We start from the raw sequence: 16341 nt of genomic DNA, 5'->3' as shown, positions 1-16341 counted from the left end.
TAATATGCCTGCACACGAGTCAGGAACCACCTCTCGTGGTCTGTACGACAAGCTAGGTGTAAATAAACATGTATGCTCAAGTGCTACAATCACGTGAAGGCTGTGCGATAAATCGCGGGTCACCTACGAGTCGGGAACCATCTATTGTGGTCTGTACGATAGGCTGGCACCTACCTTGGATTCAAGGTGAGAGTGTAGTGCGGGAGGTGAACGATCACGTGAAGGCTGGCCCTGGCCACGGGCGGAGCACTAACTATCCCGACGTCCAATTTCTTCCAACGAACTACTCTGAGCCTCGTGAGGACCTCCTAAAGCTCCATGTGTCCTTAAAATTCCCTGAAACATAAGATTTTACGTCCACATGAATAGTACCTCAAATCGGAGCTAGGACTTTCACGGGTTTTCGAGGGTTTCCTTACCTGAAAATGGTACCTTTAAACTCGTATGGTCCTCACGAGCACAATAATGATCTTAAAACCTTCGATCTACAAGGTTTGAGAGGGTTTCTGGGTTGGTCCGTACAAAGAAGGGAGAGAGAGTGAGAGTCTGCGAGAGAGAGGGAGTACGGGAGAGAGAGAGAGAGAGAAAATGATGTGGATATGTGTGTGTAGTCCAATCTGCACACCAATCACAACTAACCAAGGTTAAGTTCTCATTGGCCCCAAAAACTTAACTAACCAAGGTTAAGTTCTCATTGGCCCCAAAAACTTAGGAAAATAATTATATTGGTCCACTTCTAAAACCATGTCACACACAACACATCTCAACGCCCAAGGGCATTCTAGTCTTTTCACACCTTCGATAAAAGTATTTCGGGACGGGTTGTGACATGGGTACATTCATCAAAATTAACCAAAAAATTTATTGTATCAAAACATGGGTACATTCTTCAAAATCACAAACAAAAAAAAATTAAGCTTAATAACATTAGTAAATTTCTTCGATTAAACTTGACATGGATACATTTTAAAATCAAAGAAAAAAGAATGTACCCATATAAGTTTAAAAATGGATTAGAAAAGAATTGAATAGATTTTATGTCACATCCCGGCCCGGGGTGGACCACTTCCCGGGCCATCTCCACCACTGTAGCACGATATTGTCAGCTTTGGGCTTACCATTCCCTCACGATTTTGTTTTTGGGAACTCACGAGCAACTTCCAAGTGGATCACCCATCCTAGAAGTGCTCTGGCCTCCTTCTCGCTTAACTTCGGAGTTCCTACGGAACCCGAAGCCAGTGAGCTCCCAAAATGCCTCGTGCTAGATAGGGATGAGAATATACATTTAAGGATCACTTCCCTAGGCGATGTGGGATGTCACAATCCATCCCCTTAGGGGCCCGACATCCTCGTCGGCACACTTCCGGCCAAGGATTGGCTCTGATACCATTTGTCACATCCCGGCCTGGGGCGGACCACTTCCCGGGCCATCTCTATCACCGTAGCACGATATTGTCCGCTTTGGGCTTTACCATTCCCTCACAGTTTTGTTTTTAGGAACTCACGAGCAACTTCCCAGTGGGTCACCCATCCTGGAAGTGCCCTGACCTCCTTTTTGCTTAACTTCGGAGTTCCTACGGAACCCGAAGCCAGTGAGCTCCCAAAAGGCCTCGTGCTAGATAGGGATGAGAATATACATTTAAGGATCACTCCCCTGGGCGATATGGGATGTCACATTTTATATATATAAAAAATGGTACATTTTACATATAACAAATTGGTATATTTAAGAATGAATACATTTTAAGATTAAAAAGTTTTACATGAATGGGTACATATAATTAGCATGGGTACATTTAGCAAAATAAAAAGTACAAATAAAAAAATATATGGGTACAAATACAAATAAACTTTAAAAAATATGGACACAAAAAAGAAATTAATATATGGGTACAAATTAAAACTAAAAAGAAAAATGGTACAAGTTAAAAAAGAATTACAAATTAAAAATGGGTACAAATTAAAACTAAAAATATATGATAAAAAATTTAGTCATAAATATAAATATACAAATTGTAACATTTTTAACATTAAATGAATATATTTAGAAATTAAAAACTATTTTATTATTGAAATAATTAATGATGTTATTAATACCCAAAGACCTTGATCAAAAATTGAAAAGGAATAGGATTTTAATTAATGTAGTAGCAAAAGGAAGGATGAGAACCTAATTTCTCCTTATATAAATTTCAGATAACTAGCTATGTGCTACATAAGCAATTTTCCCAAGACATCAACTTCAAAATTTGGTGAAAATAGCACTAGAAATATGCCTAGAATTCCAGTATAGTAAGAGAGTGGGACATCGGTGTCGTGAATCTTAAACAGGGCCTTTGTGGCAGCGATGAGACTATATTCTTCCCACGCGGTCATCCCCCAAACGAAATCGCCTTCCTTGAACATGGGATCCCCCGATTCCAAAACTTTAGCCACTCCGTATCCGGTTATAGGCTGCCAGTCCACAGCATTTCAATATCTTCGATGCGATAATTATTAGTAACAAAATATAATTCTACGATACTAAATAGGCACAAAAAATGCAAGCTTTTTTGTTTGGCCAAGAAAAATGACATTACGTTCATCACAAAAATGCTAGCTTGAATTAATCTAAGTATATTGTAAAGCAGAGATGTTCAGACACCAAGGGGAAATTGTAAGGAGGACCCAAAAGAGAAAAATTCTCAATCCTTCAGCCCCATTTGTAAATATACAGAAATTAATGCTAAAATTTCTAAAAATAAAAACAAGTTAGGGAGATTAGAGATGGAGGATGAACTGACCGAACTGTGCACGAAAGAGGGGACATAACTGCCGCCGGGTTCGCGCTTGGTCATGCGGCCTCTCATATAAGGGTTGCAGGACAAGTAGAGGTTCTTCACCAGAACCCCAGTGGAACCTTCTGGAAGCTTCAGCTTGGTGGCTGCGGCGGTGACTAATTGCATATCGGATTCTTTGGGGAAGCCGGTGACATAGTCTCTGAGTATCACATGCTTGTTGCTCGTCACTTCCATTTTTTATTCTTTTTCTACTGAATTTGCTTCGCTTCTTACAAACAAGGCCGATCGCCGAATGTGTAAATGCGATGTGAGCAATTAGCGATGTGAACGGCTTTGGCCGATTGATTCATGTATGTCGACGTGTGTATGCGTGACCTGTGTGTCCATGTCCGCTTGGCCGACTCGATGTGCTCTAGTTACAGCATGTCCATCCCAAATAATGTTAAAGGAGACTAAATGTGTAGATAAAATTTTTGAAATCTAAGGATATGGAAGTTGATGGTTGGTTCATTAGTTAAACGTTGATAAACGTGCCTATTCATATTAGTAACACATTATTTAGTTTGCAAATTTTGTCTCTAAATTCGTCTTGGTTTGACCTGCAAACTTTGAGCGTTAACACTACCCAATCCAGTGGGCTTCAAGGGAGCCTAAGTGCTCGACATACCACATGTCCTCGAATTGCTTAGCCCACCGACTAGGTGGATCTGATGTCAGTCACATAAATTATTATTTTTTCAATTAGGGAGCCGACAAAAATACAGAGTTGGGGCCCGCACTACAGCCGCACACTCAGCTAATCTGGGGCCGCATGGGGGACATGGCTCTGTCTAGGCCGTTGGATTTCCAACGATTATTTTTGGCCATTGGATTTCCAACAGTTCAAAAATTTTGAATTTGAAAATAACGGCTTACAAGTGGCAAATTCTAGTCTATTAGAAGGTCTAGATTTTTGGGGCTTAAAAAACTTTAAACCAAAAAGAAAAATCAGCAAAAATCCTATTATTACCGTTGGGATTACGTGTCAAAATCTAGGCTTTTGGATTAATCATTCATCGTAATCCAACGGTCCATATTAATTAGGTTAGATACAACTTATTAAAAAATACAGTAAAATTAATAAAAATTACAGAAAAAATATTCAATCTGGTATATTTTATTTAAATGAAGAGAATCGTTATGTAAACTAAGATCATCTTTATTCAAAACAACATAAATAACACACCAAATAAAATTACAAAAACACACCAAATAAACTTAAAAAAACACACTAAATAAACTTAAAAAAAAAGCCACCAAATAAACTTAATAAAAAACACCTACCACAAGCTTGTTTTAAGTTTCTTGATCTTATTTCAACCCCACAAGTGCTCAATCAAGTCATTTTGACGCCTTTTATACAAGTATCAAGATTCCATAGGGACAACTGGACGTCTGTGACGGAGTCAATCCCTAGAAACTAAAACCACCTGCTTTCCGACATTGCGGCCAGCAAAGAGCCCTGCCAGAGCCCCCGGAGCGCTCTCAAGGCCTTCAACTACATCTTCCACGTATATTATCTTCCCTTCTTTTATGGCAGGTAGAACTGTTTCAAGAAACTTCCCGTATAGATGATAGTAACTAAAAGCCACGAAACCTTGCATACGGACCTGTTTAGAGATGAGTGATATTAAATTATGCACACCTTCTGTTTGCTCAAGGTTGTACTGCGAGATCATCCCACAAATTGCGATTCGGCCATTCATCCTCATGTTTAGTAGGACTGCATCGAGCATCTTTCCCCCAACATTTTCAAAGTATATATCGATGCCTTCAGGAAAGTACCTGTTGCGTAAATTACACATTCAGAATATACATGTTTAGCCCAATGTTTAAGCAATATATAGGAAGTGGAAAATCAGCCTCACATACTCAAGAACCTTTCATTTTCTAATCTTCTCTCTCTTTCGAAAGATTGGGGATTAGATCTTAAGTTTTGTTGTTGATGTTAAGGCCTTTCAGAAAAGGGGTCGTATCGTTGACACATGAAAAACTCAGTATGCCTTCAGCAAAATAAAATTAGAAACAAAAATGCCCCTTATCACCATTCATAAAGTTCTGATTCCGATCAAAAGTTAAAACACATTACACAGATATATGAGACTGACCTTTTTAAGGCAGCATCCAAGTTAGGTTCTTCTTTATAATTGAAAGCCTCGTCAAACCCGAACTTGTTCCTCAGCAAATCAACCTTAACTCGCTGAAAAGGCATACAAACATATATCATTGAAGTGCTTCAATTGACTCCAGCATGTTGAAGAATAAAAGTAAACGAGTTTAACACATTTGATGGCAATGATGATAAAAAAATTATTGGTCACCAACACCATTTGTACATCAGCACAAGATGTTCTGTTTCATTTTCCAAAATTTGCGAACCACAAAAAATCGTCATACAGACATGTCTTTACAAGAATATTCTGAGTCACAGCTATGAATTGCCAATTAATGTATTAATTCCTAATTTCCTATTGATTACCAAATAGCAATGACTCACCTTTTCTTTGCTTCCAGCACTCCCAACAACATAGCAACCCAACAACTTTGCGAATTGCCCAACAAGTTGACCTACTGCTCCAGATGCGGCCGAAACGAAGACTGTCTCTCCTTTCTTTGGACTGCAGACCTCATGAAAGCCAGCATAAGCAGTTATGCCAGGCATACCTACATCAAACAAATAAATTAGATGGGCCTTGAGCATCAAGCAGGACATATCATGCATATAAATTTTAAGCCTTACATATTACCATAATAAGGGTAATGCTAGGGAAATTAAAATTTTAAACCAAATGATGTGGAACTTGATGATTAGATTATTACTTAACTGTTGATTAATGTGCTTATTTTATTTGGGTGACACATTATTCGGTTTGCAGATTTGGTTTAAAATTTTGGTTTCCTAACTTTATCCTTACCAAAAAGATTTTTCACGACAGTTTAAACTGATTAGGATGGATTAATTTATCAACCACATTCTAGCAGAGAAGAATGGTACAGATCAAGGCAAGCAAGTTACTGCATGACCAATTGGAAAAAAAAATGTTTGATGCCAATCAAGTTCTTACCGCCATAATAATATACTACCAAAGAGTGTCTGAATTGAGCAAAAGCACAAAAATATATATATATATATATATATATATATATATATATATATTATTGCTCTACATCACACCAAACACTATTTTATGATTCCTCATGTCTGCTGGTCACACATTTTCTTGTCACATCTTGTCCTGCGTCTATTGAAAATTGGACTCAAAGTCACTCAAAATATAATAATATGTGACATGTAAATTGGACTGAAGACTACTTCACACTCATTCAAGAGGTTAGGCCCTTATGAGCTTGGCACTTAAATTTCATTAGTCAAATACAAACATATGAGATTAGAGAATTCAGATAGCTAGCTATGTGCGGCAGAAGCAATTTTCCGAAGACATCAACTTCAAAATTGGTGAAAACAGCACTAGAAGCATACCTAGAATTCCAGTATAATAAGAGAGAGGGACATCGATGTCGTGAATCTTAAACAGGGTCTCTGTGGCAGTGATGAGACTATATTCTTCCCACCCAGTCATCCCCCAAACGAAATCGCCTTCCTTAAACTTGGGATCCCCCGATTCCAAAACTTTAGCCACTCCGTATCCGGTTATAGGCTGCCAGTCCACAACATTTCAATATCAATGTGATCAAGTTAGTAGTACTAAATAGGAACAAAAATGGAAGCTGTTTTGTTTGGCCAAGAAAAATGACATTGGTTGGATTACGTTCATCACAAAATTAAAATGCAAGCTTGAATTAGTCTTTGTATATTATTATTTTTCATCATGTCTGCATTACAATTGTACATCAATATATAAGGAGATTAACTCTCCTTGATTTAAGCCACAACAGACGGCTTAGGGAAGATAAACAACAGCTCCTTGAATTAAGGAGTTGACAACTTAGATTAGACTCCTACACAAATTGTTACTGATCACAAGAAAAGAGAACCGACTATTAACCCCTTAGAGAACGACAATACCTAGAAGAAACATACTTGAGTAGTTGCCCTAACCCTTATTGTCCAGTTTTACCGTAACCCATCTTAATATTCAGGAAACCCTAATAAACCATTGGACTACTTCCAATACTCGCCCTCAAGCTGGATCCAAAAGGTTTATGGATCCAAGCTTGGACAGAAGTCGTTGAAACTGATGAGAAGCCAAGGGTTTGATGAAGATGTCAGCCAGTTGATCGAAGCTTCTTGTATAATGGGTCTGAATCACCTGCGACTGTACTTGTTCACGAACATAATGACAGTTAACTTCAATATGTTTCGTCCTATCATGAAACATTGGGTTTGATGCTATATGCATTGCTGCCTGATTGTCACAAAATAAGGACATAGGGAGAGTTGTAAACACACCTAGGTCACACAAAAGACCCTTTAGCCATATTAGCTCACACGCAGTTGAGGCCATTGCACGATACTCAGCTTCGGCATTTGATCTTGCGATGACAGTTTGCTTTTTACTCTTCCATGTGACCAAGTTTCCACCGACAAAGCTACAGTAGCCAGTTGTGGACTTACGGTCGATTGCATTTCCTGCCCAATCAGCATCACAATACCCTATGATTTGTGTGTTCTCATTCTTCTTCACGATGATGCCACGACCCGGACCCACATACCCTTTTAAGTAGCGTAAGATCCTTTTAACAAGGTTCAAATGTTCGATTGTGGAAGAGTGCATGAATTGGCTTATGATACTCACTGAATATGTGATGTCAGGTCTGGTGATTGTTAGGTAGATCAATTTACCAACAAGTCTCTTATAATAGCTTACATTAGTGAGTGGCGTGCCCTCCAAGCTAGGTTTGAACTTGCTATCAAGAGGAGTAATGGCAGGTTTAGCATCGCTCACGTTAGCTTCCTTGAGCAAATCCAGGACATACTTTCTTTGATTAAGAAATAGTCCCTTGTGAGAAGTTGCCATCTCTATGCCAAGGAAATACTTTAATACCCCAAGGTTTTTAATTGCAAACCTTTGTCTGAGTGACTGTTTAAGTTTGAAGATCTCTTCAGCATTATCACCAGTAATTATTAAGCCATCAACATAGATCAACACAACCAATTTGCCCACAGCTCAAGTGCGAACAAATAATGATGAATCAGCATTGCTTCTTTTGAAACCAACACTAGTGAGAACTGAGCTTAGCTTGGCATACCAAGCTCGGGGGGATTGTTTCAGTCCATAAATTGATTTGTGCAATTTGCACACTAAATCAGGCTCATTGCTTTAAGAATGCCCAGGTGGCAATTTCATATAGACTTCCTCTTCGAGATCACCATGCAAGAATGCATTCTTCACGTCCATTTGGTACATGGACCATCCCTTATTAACAGCCACGGACAATAGAACCCTAACTGAGTTCATTTTTGCAATAGGTGCAAATGTTTCTTTGTAATCCACCTCGAATGTTTGAGTGAATCCCCGAGTCACCAACCTTGCTTTATGCCTCTCAATTGACCCATCTGAATTGAATTTGATCTTATAAATCCATTTATAACCCACTATCTTTTTTCCTTTTGGAAATTTTGTGATATTCCAGGTTTTGTGTTGGTCTAAAGCTTGAAGTTCTTCTCGCATTGCTTCTTTCCACACATCTGTGTTGTTAGCCTCATGGAAATTCTGAGGCTCACTGTAGCTTGAAATGGTGCTTAGGAATGCAGCATGAGAGTGAGTCACCTTTTGGTACGACACACAATTGGAGATTAGATGCTTGGGTTTGTAGGTGACGAAGTCGTGAAACCTTGTGGGAGGTTGTCTATCACGCATTGGATTGCGTCGTGGGGCTGTGAGGGTTGTCTCACACTCGTCCATGTCTTGAGACACATTGTGAAGATCATCTTGATTGTCACCATCCTCATGCATTGTACCATCAGAGTGAGTGCTTTCATTGCTACTTTCAGTGAGTGATGCATCAATGTTGACATGGCTGGGACCTCTGTTTGTTGAAGCATCAAGTTCGATTCTTGGTAGAGGAAACAAATCCAAAATACACTCCCCTTGACTTGTGGTTTCAAGTGACTTGTTGTAAAAAGGGTTAATCTCATGAAATCGAACATCTTTAGACACAATCAATCTCCGCAGTTGGGGATTATATCACTTATATGCCTTTTGTGTAGATGAATAACCAAGAAAAATGCATTTAACAGCTCTAGGGTCTAATTTATCTTGGTGATGAGGTTGAATATGTATAAAAAAAAATACAGCCAAAGACTATAAGGTGTGAAAGGTCAATTTTCCTTCCTTTCATGACCTCTAGGGGAGATTTAAACTCCAAGACTCAACTAGGAAGTCTATTGATGATATAAGCAGCTGCCATGACTCATTGGGACCAAAATCTCTTTGGTACATTCATTTGTAGCATTAGTGCTCTAGTGTTTTCAAGTAAGTCACGATTTTTCCTTTCGGTTATGCCATTTTGTTAAGGTGTGCCAACACAACTTGTTTGATGCATGATGCCATGATTGCTCAAATATTGTGTCATGATATGAGATGTGTATTCGGTACTATTGTTAGACATTAAGGTTTGAATTTGAGAAGAGAAATGGTTTTTAACAAGATTATGAAAATCCTTAAATACTTCCATAACTTCATTCTTAGACTTTAAAAGGTACAACCATGTGGCTCTAGAGAAATCATCAACAAAGATTATGAAATACTTATAACCATCAAAAGATTCACTAGTTGGTCCCCATACATCTGAATGAACAAGTTCAAAACTCTTAGTAGCCTTGGATAAGGAAGAGCTAAAGGGTAATCTAGTGGCCTTAGACAAGTGACATGTTTCACATGAAATTACATCCTTCCCTAAGTTTGGAAATAAAGTTGACAAAATGGGTAGAGAATGATGAGCTAGACGTTGATGCCACAATTGGTTATCTTGGATAGAGTTGGACTTGTCTTGAAACCCTATGGGATTGCTTTTTGATATGTAATAGAGACCACCTAGATAAAACCCTTCACCAATTGCCTTCTTAGTGGTGCAATCCTGAAAAATGACATTGTGAGGAGAGAATATGGCTAAAAAATTCAAGGTATTGGTGATTTTTCCCACAGATAGGAGTTGGAATGGAAAGGAATGAACATATAAGGCCACCGACTCAATTTCATCAGACATTAAGTTGATTTTTTCCTTTCCTAACACCTTTGCATTCTCACCATTTGCAATTGAAACTTAAGAAGGTTTTGATAATTTTTCAAACTTATGAAACTTAGACACATGGTTGGTCATATGGTCTGTGGCACCCGAATCTACAACCCAAAAATCATGCAACATATTTACATTAAGAGTAGTTTTGAAAGCTTTCATGATACCTTGCATGTCTTCTTGGGGTATGTGTTCCGTGTCTGCCAAGAAACCCGCAAACTTGCCTAGCAAAGCTATCGAGTTTCTGTCTTCAACACTGTCTATTTGATCACTTCCAGCCCTTCCTTTCTTGCTTTGAAGATACAATGCAAACTCGTTTATGAGTGCAGCTGGATTTGCTGTGAAGTTCTTAAATGTGTTAGACCCATTGGAGGTGGAGGCAAACGTATGGTTGGCTCGGTGTGCAGTGCGGTTCAACCTTTGTAAACCCTTGTTGTCTTTCATGAAATCAGGCTTTAATTCTGGATGCAAAATCCAGCATGTCTCCTTAACATGACCAGTGTAGTTGCAATGTTGGCACTTCAAGTTTGGATGCTTCTATTTGTACTTCCTTTCGTTGGTTAGATAGGCCCTTGCTTCAGATACATTGGCCTTTGTACCAATGTTCATGACCTTCCTCTTTACTTCTTCACATTGAATTGTTACACATACACTGGTGAAGGAAGGAAGTTCAGTGTTCATGAGTATGTGGCTTTGTAGGTCTTCATATTCTAAGTCGAGACTGGACAAGAGTTGAAATATCTTGTCTTCTTCTGCCCTCTTCCGTAGCAAAGCCGCATCGGTTGTATGAGGGCAATATATTTCCAACTCATTCCACATGCTCTTCATGCTACCTAGAAGTTGTACAAAGGGCTTACCTTCTTGTTGCAGGTTGGAGATATCATTCTTTAATTGGAAAACCCGTGCAACATTGTTCTGACTGCCATACATTTCCTTGACAGTCTCCCATAGCTGGTGTGATGATTCAGAGTAACTGAATATTTTAGCTAGTTTATGTTCAATGGAATTCATGAGCCACGACATAACCAGTTGATCCTTGCTAAGCCAGGATTCATAAGTTGGTGAGGAAGCATCAGGAACTTCAATGCTTCCGTTTATGAACCCCAACTTGGACCTTCCACCTAGGGCAAGAGATATTGCTCTCAACCAAGGCAAGTAATTAAACTCATTCAACAAGATTGAGCTTAATCTTTAATTTGGGTTGACATCCACCTCAGGCAAATTCACGGAGGAAAGAACCAGTGAACTTTCAGCTTCAGGCCCAACTGGATTATCTTCAGTCATTTTGAAGGTTGAACACGCTCAGATAGTAGTAAAGCAGAAGCAGGTTAATTTTTCTGCTCTGATACCATATTTATTTTTAAAGATTGTTTTGTATTTTTCATCATGTCTGCATTACAATTGTACATCAATATATAAGGAGATTAACTCTCCTTGATTTAAGCCACAACAAACGGCTTAGGGCAGATAAACAACAGCTCCTTGAATTAAGGAGTTGACAACTTAGATTACACTCCTACACAAATGGTTACTGCTCACAAGAAAAGAGAACCGACTATTAACCCCTTAGAGAACGACAATACCCAGAAGAAACATAGTTGAGTAGTTGCCCTAACCCTTATTGTCCAGTTTTACCGTAACCCATCTTAATATTCAGGAAACCCTAATAAACCACTGGACTACTTCCAATAATTATAGAGCAGAGATATTCAGACACCAAGGGGAAATTGTGAGGATTACGTTCATCTCAAATCCGTCAGCCCCATTTGTAAATATAGAGAAATTAATGCTGACAATTATAAAAGTATAACAAGTTAGGGAGATCAGAGAGGGATGATGAACTGACCGAACCGGGGACGAAGCAGCCGACATAACTGCCGGGTTCGCGCTTGGTCATGCGGCCTCTCATATAAGGGTCGCAGGACAAGTAGAGGTTCTTCACCAGAACCCCAATGGAACCTTCTGGAAGCTTCAGCTCGGTGGTGGCGGCGGTGACTAATTGCATGTCGGATTCTTTAGGGAAGCCGGTGACATAGTTTCTCAATATCACCTGCTTGTTGCTCGTCACTTCCATTTTTTATTCTTTTTCTATTGAATTTGCTTCTCTTGTTACAAACAGAGCCGAATGCGGAATGTTTAAATGCGATGTGAGCAATCAGCAATGTCAAGTTGTCAACGGTATTGGTCGTTTAATTCACCTGTGTCGATGCCGCTTTGCCGACTTGATGTCCGCTTTTCCGTCTTGATGTCCGCGTCTTGATGTCCGCTTTGCCGTCTTCATGTCCGCGTCTTGATGTCCGCTTTGCCGTCTTGATGTCCGCTAGTTAGAGAAGAACCTTGATGAATTTTCAACGTTGGTTGAACGAGGAGACGTCTTTCCAACTCAGAGATGGTGGGGAGCCTCCACGTTATAGTAAGTGTACTTTTCTTCTAATTTGTTTCATCAGATGAATTTTTAACAATTGCACACTAGTAATCAATGAAGAAAATTATGTAGGGTAAATAAGTTATTAATATTGAATTTAATGTAAGGTACATTCAACATTTTGTGGGGTGTTAATATAAAATGCCAATAAAAACCATGCTTTTGTTTTCTTTAAAACAAAAAGGGTGAAAAAATGATGTGTCTAGTATGTTTTGTTTTATTTTTCGAATATCAATGTACCTTTTTTTTTTTGGATGTGATATTCACACACCTTTTTAATTTTCAGCCGTCAGATCGGATGAATTAAAGAAGATCAACGGACAGAAATTAACAAATAATGTGTGGAAAGTAAAAAGGGGTGTGATATCCACACACCCCTTTTTTTATTATTGTTTTGAAAATATTAGTTTACCTACTTAGTACTAATAGTTTTGGTCATTTTGAAAAATAATGCACCTGTTATCAAATTTTTGGATCTGGAAAATAATAGGTAAATTAGTAGACATATTATTGATATGGGTAAATTAGTATAATATTTCATACATGTTTATCATGCATTCCGAGCCTCTATTAGTAGGGATATTATTGATATTTCTCATATAAATGTACTTGTTAGGCATACTATTGGTATTTCTCATATAAATATATTTATTATTAAATCTACAAAATATAGGTAAATTTGTTGGTATAATATATTAATAGTATAGGGGCTCGTTGCCCATCATAATTAGTTCCGGTTTGGTACTGAGGTGATTCTAAAAAAAAATGGCTATAAAAAAAGCTGGGAGCTTTTTATGTTTGGTAAACATTCAACTTCAGCTTTTTTTCACAGTTTTGGGTGAAAAAAAGCCAAAAACACAAAGTTGCAAAACCCAGCTTTGAAAAACTAGCTTTTTTCACATCTGTTTTACATAAAAATTTATCAAACACTATAATATTGCTTTTTTTTTTCAAATGCACTTTTACAAAAAAGTTTACCAAACACTCTACTGCTTTATTTCACAGCTGCTTATTCTCACAGCACAGCAGAAGCAGTTTTTTTTCAAAGCACAGCAATACCAAACCAGTCCTTAGGGTGAGTTATGATAACCTTTATTGACTTAATGAGGGAGTTGTGGCATAAGTTGTAAATATGTTGTAAAAATAGGTCACTTATTTGCCGACATGTCAGTTTATTTGAACATTGGGTTTTATTTAGAGATTTTAATTTATGTGGGTTTTTGTTTATGAAATGCAAATTGCTCGGGCTTATATCTAACGAACTCTTAAAATAATAAATCATGTTTGACCTATGGTTCTTTGGTCCTCTCGATTGGAGATGTATTTTTTTTGTCACATAGCTATGTTTGGCCCCTCGGTTGAAGATGGTAAGAAATATGATCTAACATTGTTTATTAAAATATTATTTTCTTGAAGGATTATAGGATTAAAAAAATCCTCTAACCCTCATTCGGATGGCCTAACTGGCGCCAGGTTCACGCTTGGTCATGCGGTTTCTCATATAAGAGTCACAGGACAAGTAGAGGCTCTTCACCAGAACCCTTTTTGAACCTTCTGGAAGCTTGAGCTGGGAGGTGGCGGTGGTGAGTTGCATGTCAGATTCTTTGGGGAAGCCAGTCACATAGTCTTTCAGTAGCACCTGCTTGTGGCTGATCACTCCTTCTGTACTCGCCGCCATTGATGGATTGATGCTAATTTCTCTTCCTTATCTCCTTTTACTAACTCTCTCTGTCTCTCTCCCTCTCTCTCTCTCTTTATATAGGTGGATCCGAGAAGGGCGATATGAGTGATTTGGAATGGGAATTGGTGTTGAATATAGTCCCATATTAAGAAAATAGAATATAGTCCCATAAGTCTACAGTTCGACTTCTAATAAAGTTTTTTGGAATGACATTTAGTCCCATATTACCCTGAAATTTAATACTTAGAAATTGATGATTAAGTTAGTATAATATTGATGTTTAGGAATGAACTAATGGTCTGTCTCTCTAAATATGTAGCATGATATCAGAGCAGGTTTAAATGTGAGTTTGTGAGTTCTGTGTGCGCTCGAGCTACTAGATTTAATGTAACATGCTTTCATGCTTAAGGTCCGAAGTAAGATTGGTTGCATGTGTGGCTTAGCATGGTCGTCTTACATAAGAGGACGAATTGAATGTAAGTCCTGTTAGGAAATTGAGTAAATAAAAGGGAGACTTTAGATGTGGCTTAGCATGGATACATTTTATTTTAAAAAATGGTAAATTTTACATATAACAAATTGATATATTTAAGAACGGGTACATTTAAGATTAGCAAAAAATTAAAAAATTATATGAATGTACCCATTTAAGATTACAAAATCGAAAATCTTTTTATAAAATTTGATGGGTACAAACTTATTCTAATTTTATCTTTTTTTATTTTGGAAATGTTTTGAATTGAAAATTAATTAGAAGTTTAATAAGGGTGTGAGTATTAAAACCCTAAATTATTACTAATATATATTCTAAAAATTTACATAAATGACATCTATATTCATTAAACATTAATGCTAGGAATTTCAGTCAAAATCTGAAAACTGATTATACCACAGTTAATGAACATTATTAATTAAGAACCGAATACTAATTTTTTTCAAATAATAAATATCGTTTTAATGCAAGTTGCTATACATATAATAATGCCATGTTTACCTAATTAATTATGTGTACTTTGCTAGATACGATGAGAGTGGAAGGGAGGGAATTGGGAACTGGGAAGCACAAGACAAGAGGGGACGAAGAGGAAGTGCTAGTGGCCTGGCTTGGCCTCGTGCGTGAGTCGTTAGACACCCTTTCCCTTTCCCACTTTGACAATTTTATTTTAGGGTAAAAGACCGTTTATTACCCTCATGTTTTGTGATTTGCAACATTTAGTACATCAAGTTTTTTTCGTCTCAGATTCATACCTAAAGTGTAAATTTTGGGACAGTCTCATACATCCGTTAGTCAAACTATTAAATCTGCCGTTAATTGTAACGTGGCGCCCAATGCCGTTAATTGTAACGTGGCGCCATGATTGGGCGCCATGTGTCATCCACGTTTTTTTTTCTTTTTTTTTCTTCTTTCTTCTTCTTCCTTCTTCTGCAACTTTTTTTTTCTTCCTCCTTCTCCTTCTTCCTTCCTCCTTCTTCCTTCCCCTTCTTCTTCTTCTTCCTTCTTCTTCCTTCTCCTTCTTCTTCTTCTTCCTCCGAATCTGGGGAAGTTTTTTTTTTTGACCTTTTTTTTTCCTCTTCCTCATTTTTCCTCCTTTTCCTCCTTCTTCTTCTTTCTTCTTCTTCTTCTTCTTCTTCCTCCGATTGCAACCTTTTTTTTTCTTCCTCCTTCTTCTCCTTCTTTCTTCCTCCTTCTTCCTTCCCCTTCTTCTCCTTCTTCATTTTTCTTCTTCCTCAAATTTGGGGAAGATGAAGGTTTTTGTTTTTTTTTGTTTTTGAGGAAGATGAAGAAGAAGGAAGAAGGAAGAAGGAAGAAGGAAGAAGGAAGAAGGAAAAGAAGGGGAATGAAGAAGGAGGAAGGAAGAAGGAGGGAGGAAGAAGGAGAAGAAGAAGGAGGAAGAAGGAGGAAGAAGAAGAAGTAAGAAAAAAAAAAGTTGCAGTCGGAGGAAGAAGAAGAAGAAGAAGGAAGAAGAAGGAGGAAGGAGGAGGAAGAAGAAGAAAGAAGAAAGAAGAAGAAAAAAAAAACCTTCATCTTCCCCAGATTCGGAGGAAGAAGAAGGAAGAAGGGGAAGGAAGAAGGAGAAGAAAGAGAAGAAGGAGGAAAAAAAAAAAACCTTCATCTTCCCCAGATTCGGAGGAAGAAGAAGGAAGAAGAAGAAGAAGAAGGGGAAGGAAGAAGGAGAAGAAGGAGAAGAAGGAGGAAGAAAAAAAAAACCTTCATC

The 16341-nt window shown here is 38.0% G+C and overlaps 2 protein-coding genes across 4 annotated transcripts; both read right to left on the bottom strand.

Moving 5' to 3' along the window:
* Positions 1-2180: 2180 nt before the first annotated feature.
* On the bottom strand, positions 2181-3112 carry LOC114826965 (2-alkenal reductase (NADP(+)-dependent)-like). The gene is made up of 2 exons (XM_029108115.2): positions 2784-3112; positions 2181-2454 (listed from the first exon to the last, which is right to left on the bottom strand). The coding sequence occupies exons 1-2, from the start codon at positions 3012-3014 to the stop codon at positions 2212-2214; spliced, it is 474 nt and encodes a 157-aa protein (XP_028963948.1). The 5' UTR covers positions 3015-3112; the 3' UTR covers positions 2181-2211.
* Positions 3113-3918: 806 nt separating this feature from the next.
* On the bottom strand, positions 3919-14259 carry LOC114826964 (2-alkenal reductase (NADP(+)-dependent)-like). 3 transcript variants are annotated; one of them, XM_070804826.1, is made up of 6 exons: positions 13996-14259; positions 11866-11978; positions 6301-6478; positions 5317-5483; positions 4928-5010; positions 3919-4604 (listed from the first exon to the last, which is right to left on the bottom strand). In XM_070804826.1, exons 1-6 carry the CDS (start codon positions 14120-14122, stop codon positions 4226-4228), a joined length of 1047 nt encoding a protein of 348 aa, XP_070660927.1. In that variant the 5' UTR covers positions 14123-14259; the 3' UTR covers positions 3919-4225. The 3 variants fall into 3 exon arrangements, with proteins under 3 accessions (XP_070660927.1, XP_028963939.1, XP_028963938.1); XM_029108106.2 differs by lacking the exon at positions 13996-14259 and having other exon boundaries at positions 11866-12306; XM_029108105.2 differs by lacking the exon at positions 13996-14259 and having other exon boundaries at positions 4928-5019; positions 11866-12246.
* Positions 14260-16341: the final 2082 nt, after the last annotated feature.

This window comes from Malus domestica, chromosome 02 (genome assembly GCF_042453785.1).
Source record: "Malus domestica chromosome 02, GDT2T_hap1".
NCBI lineage: Eukaryota > Viridiplantae > Streptophyta > Magnoliopsida > Rosales > Rosaceae > Malus > Malus domestica.
Note: the sequence above shows the minus strand (reverse complement) of the source record. Positions and strands in the feature narration are given on the sequence as shown.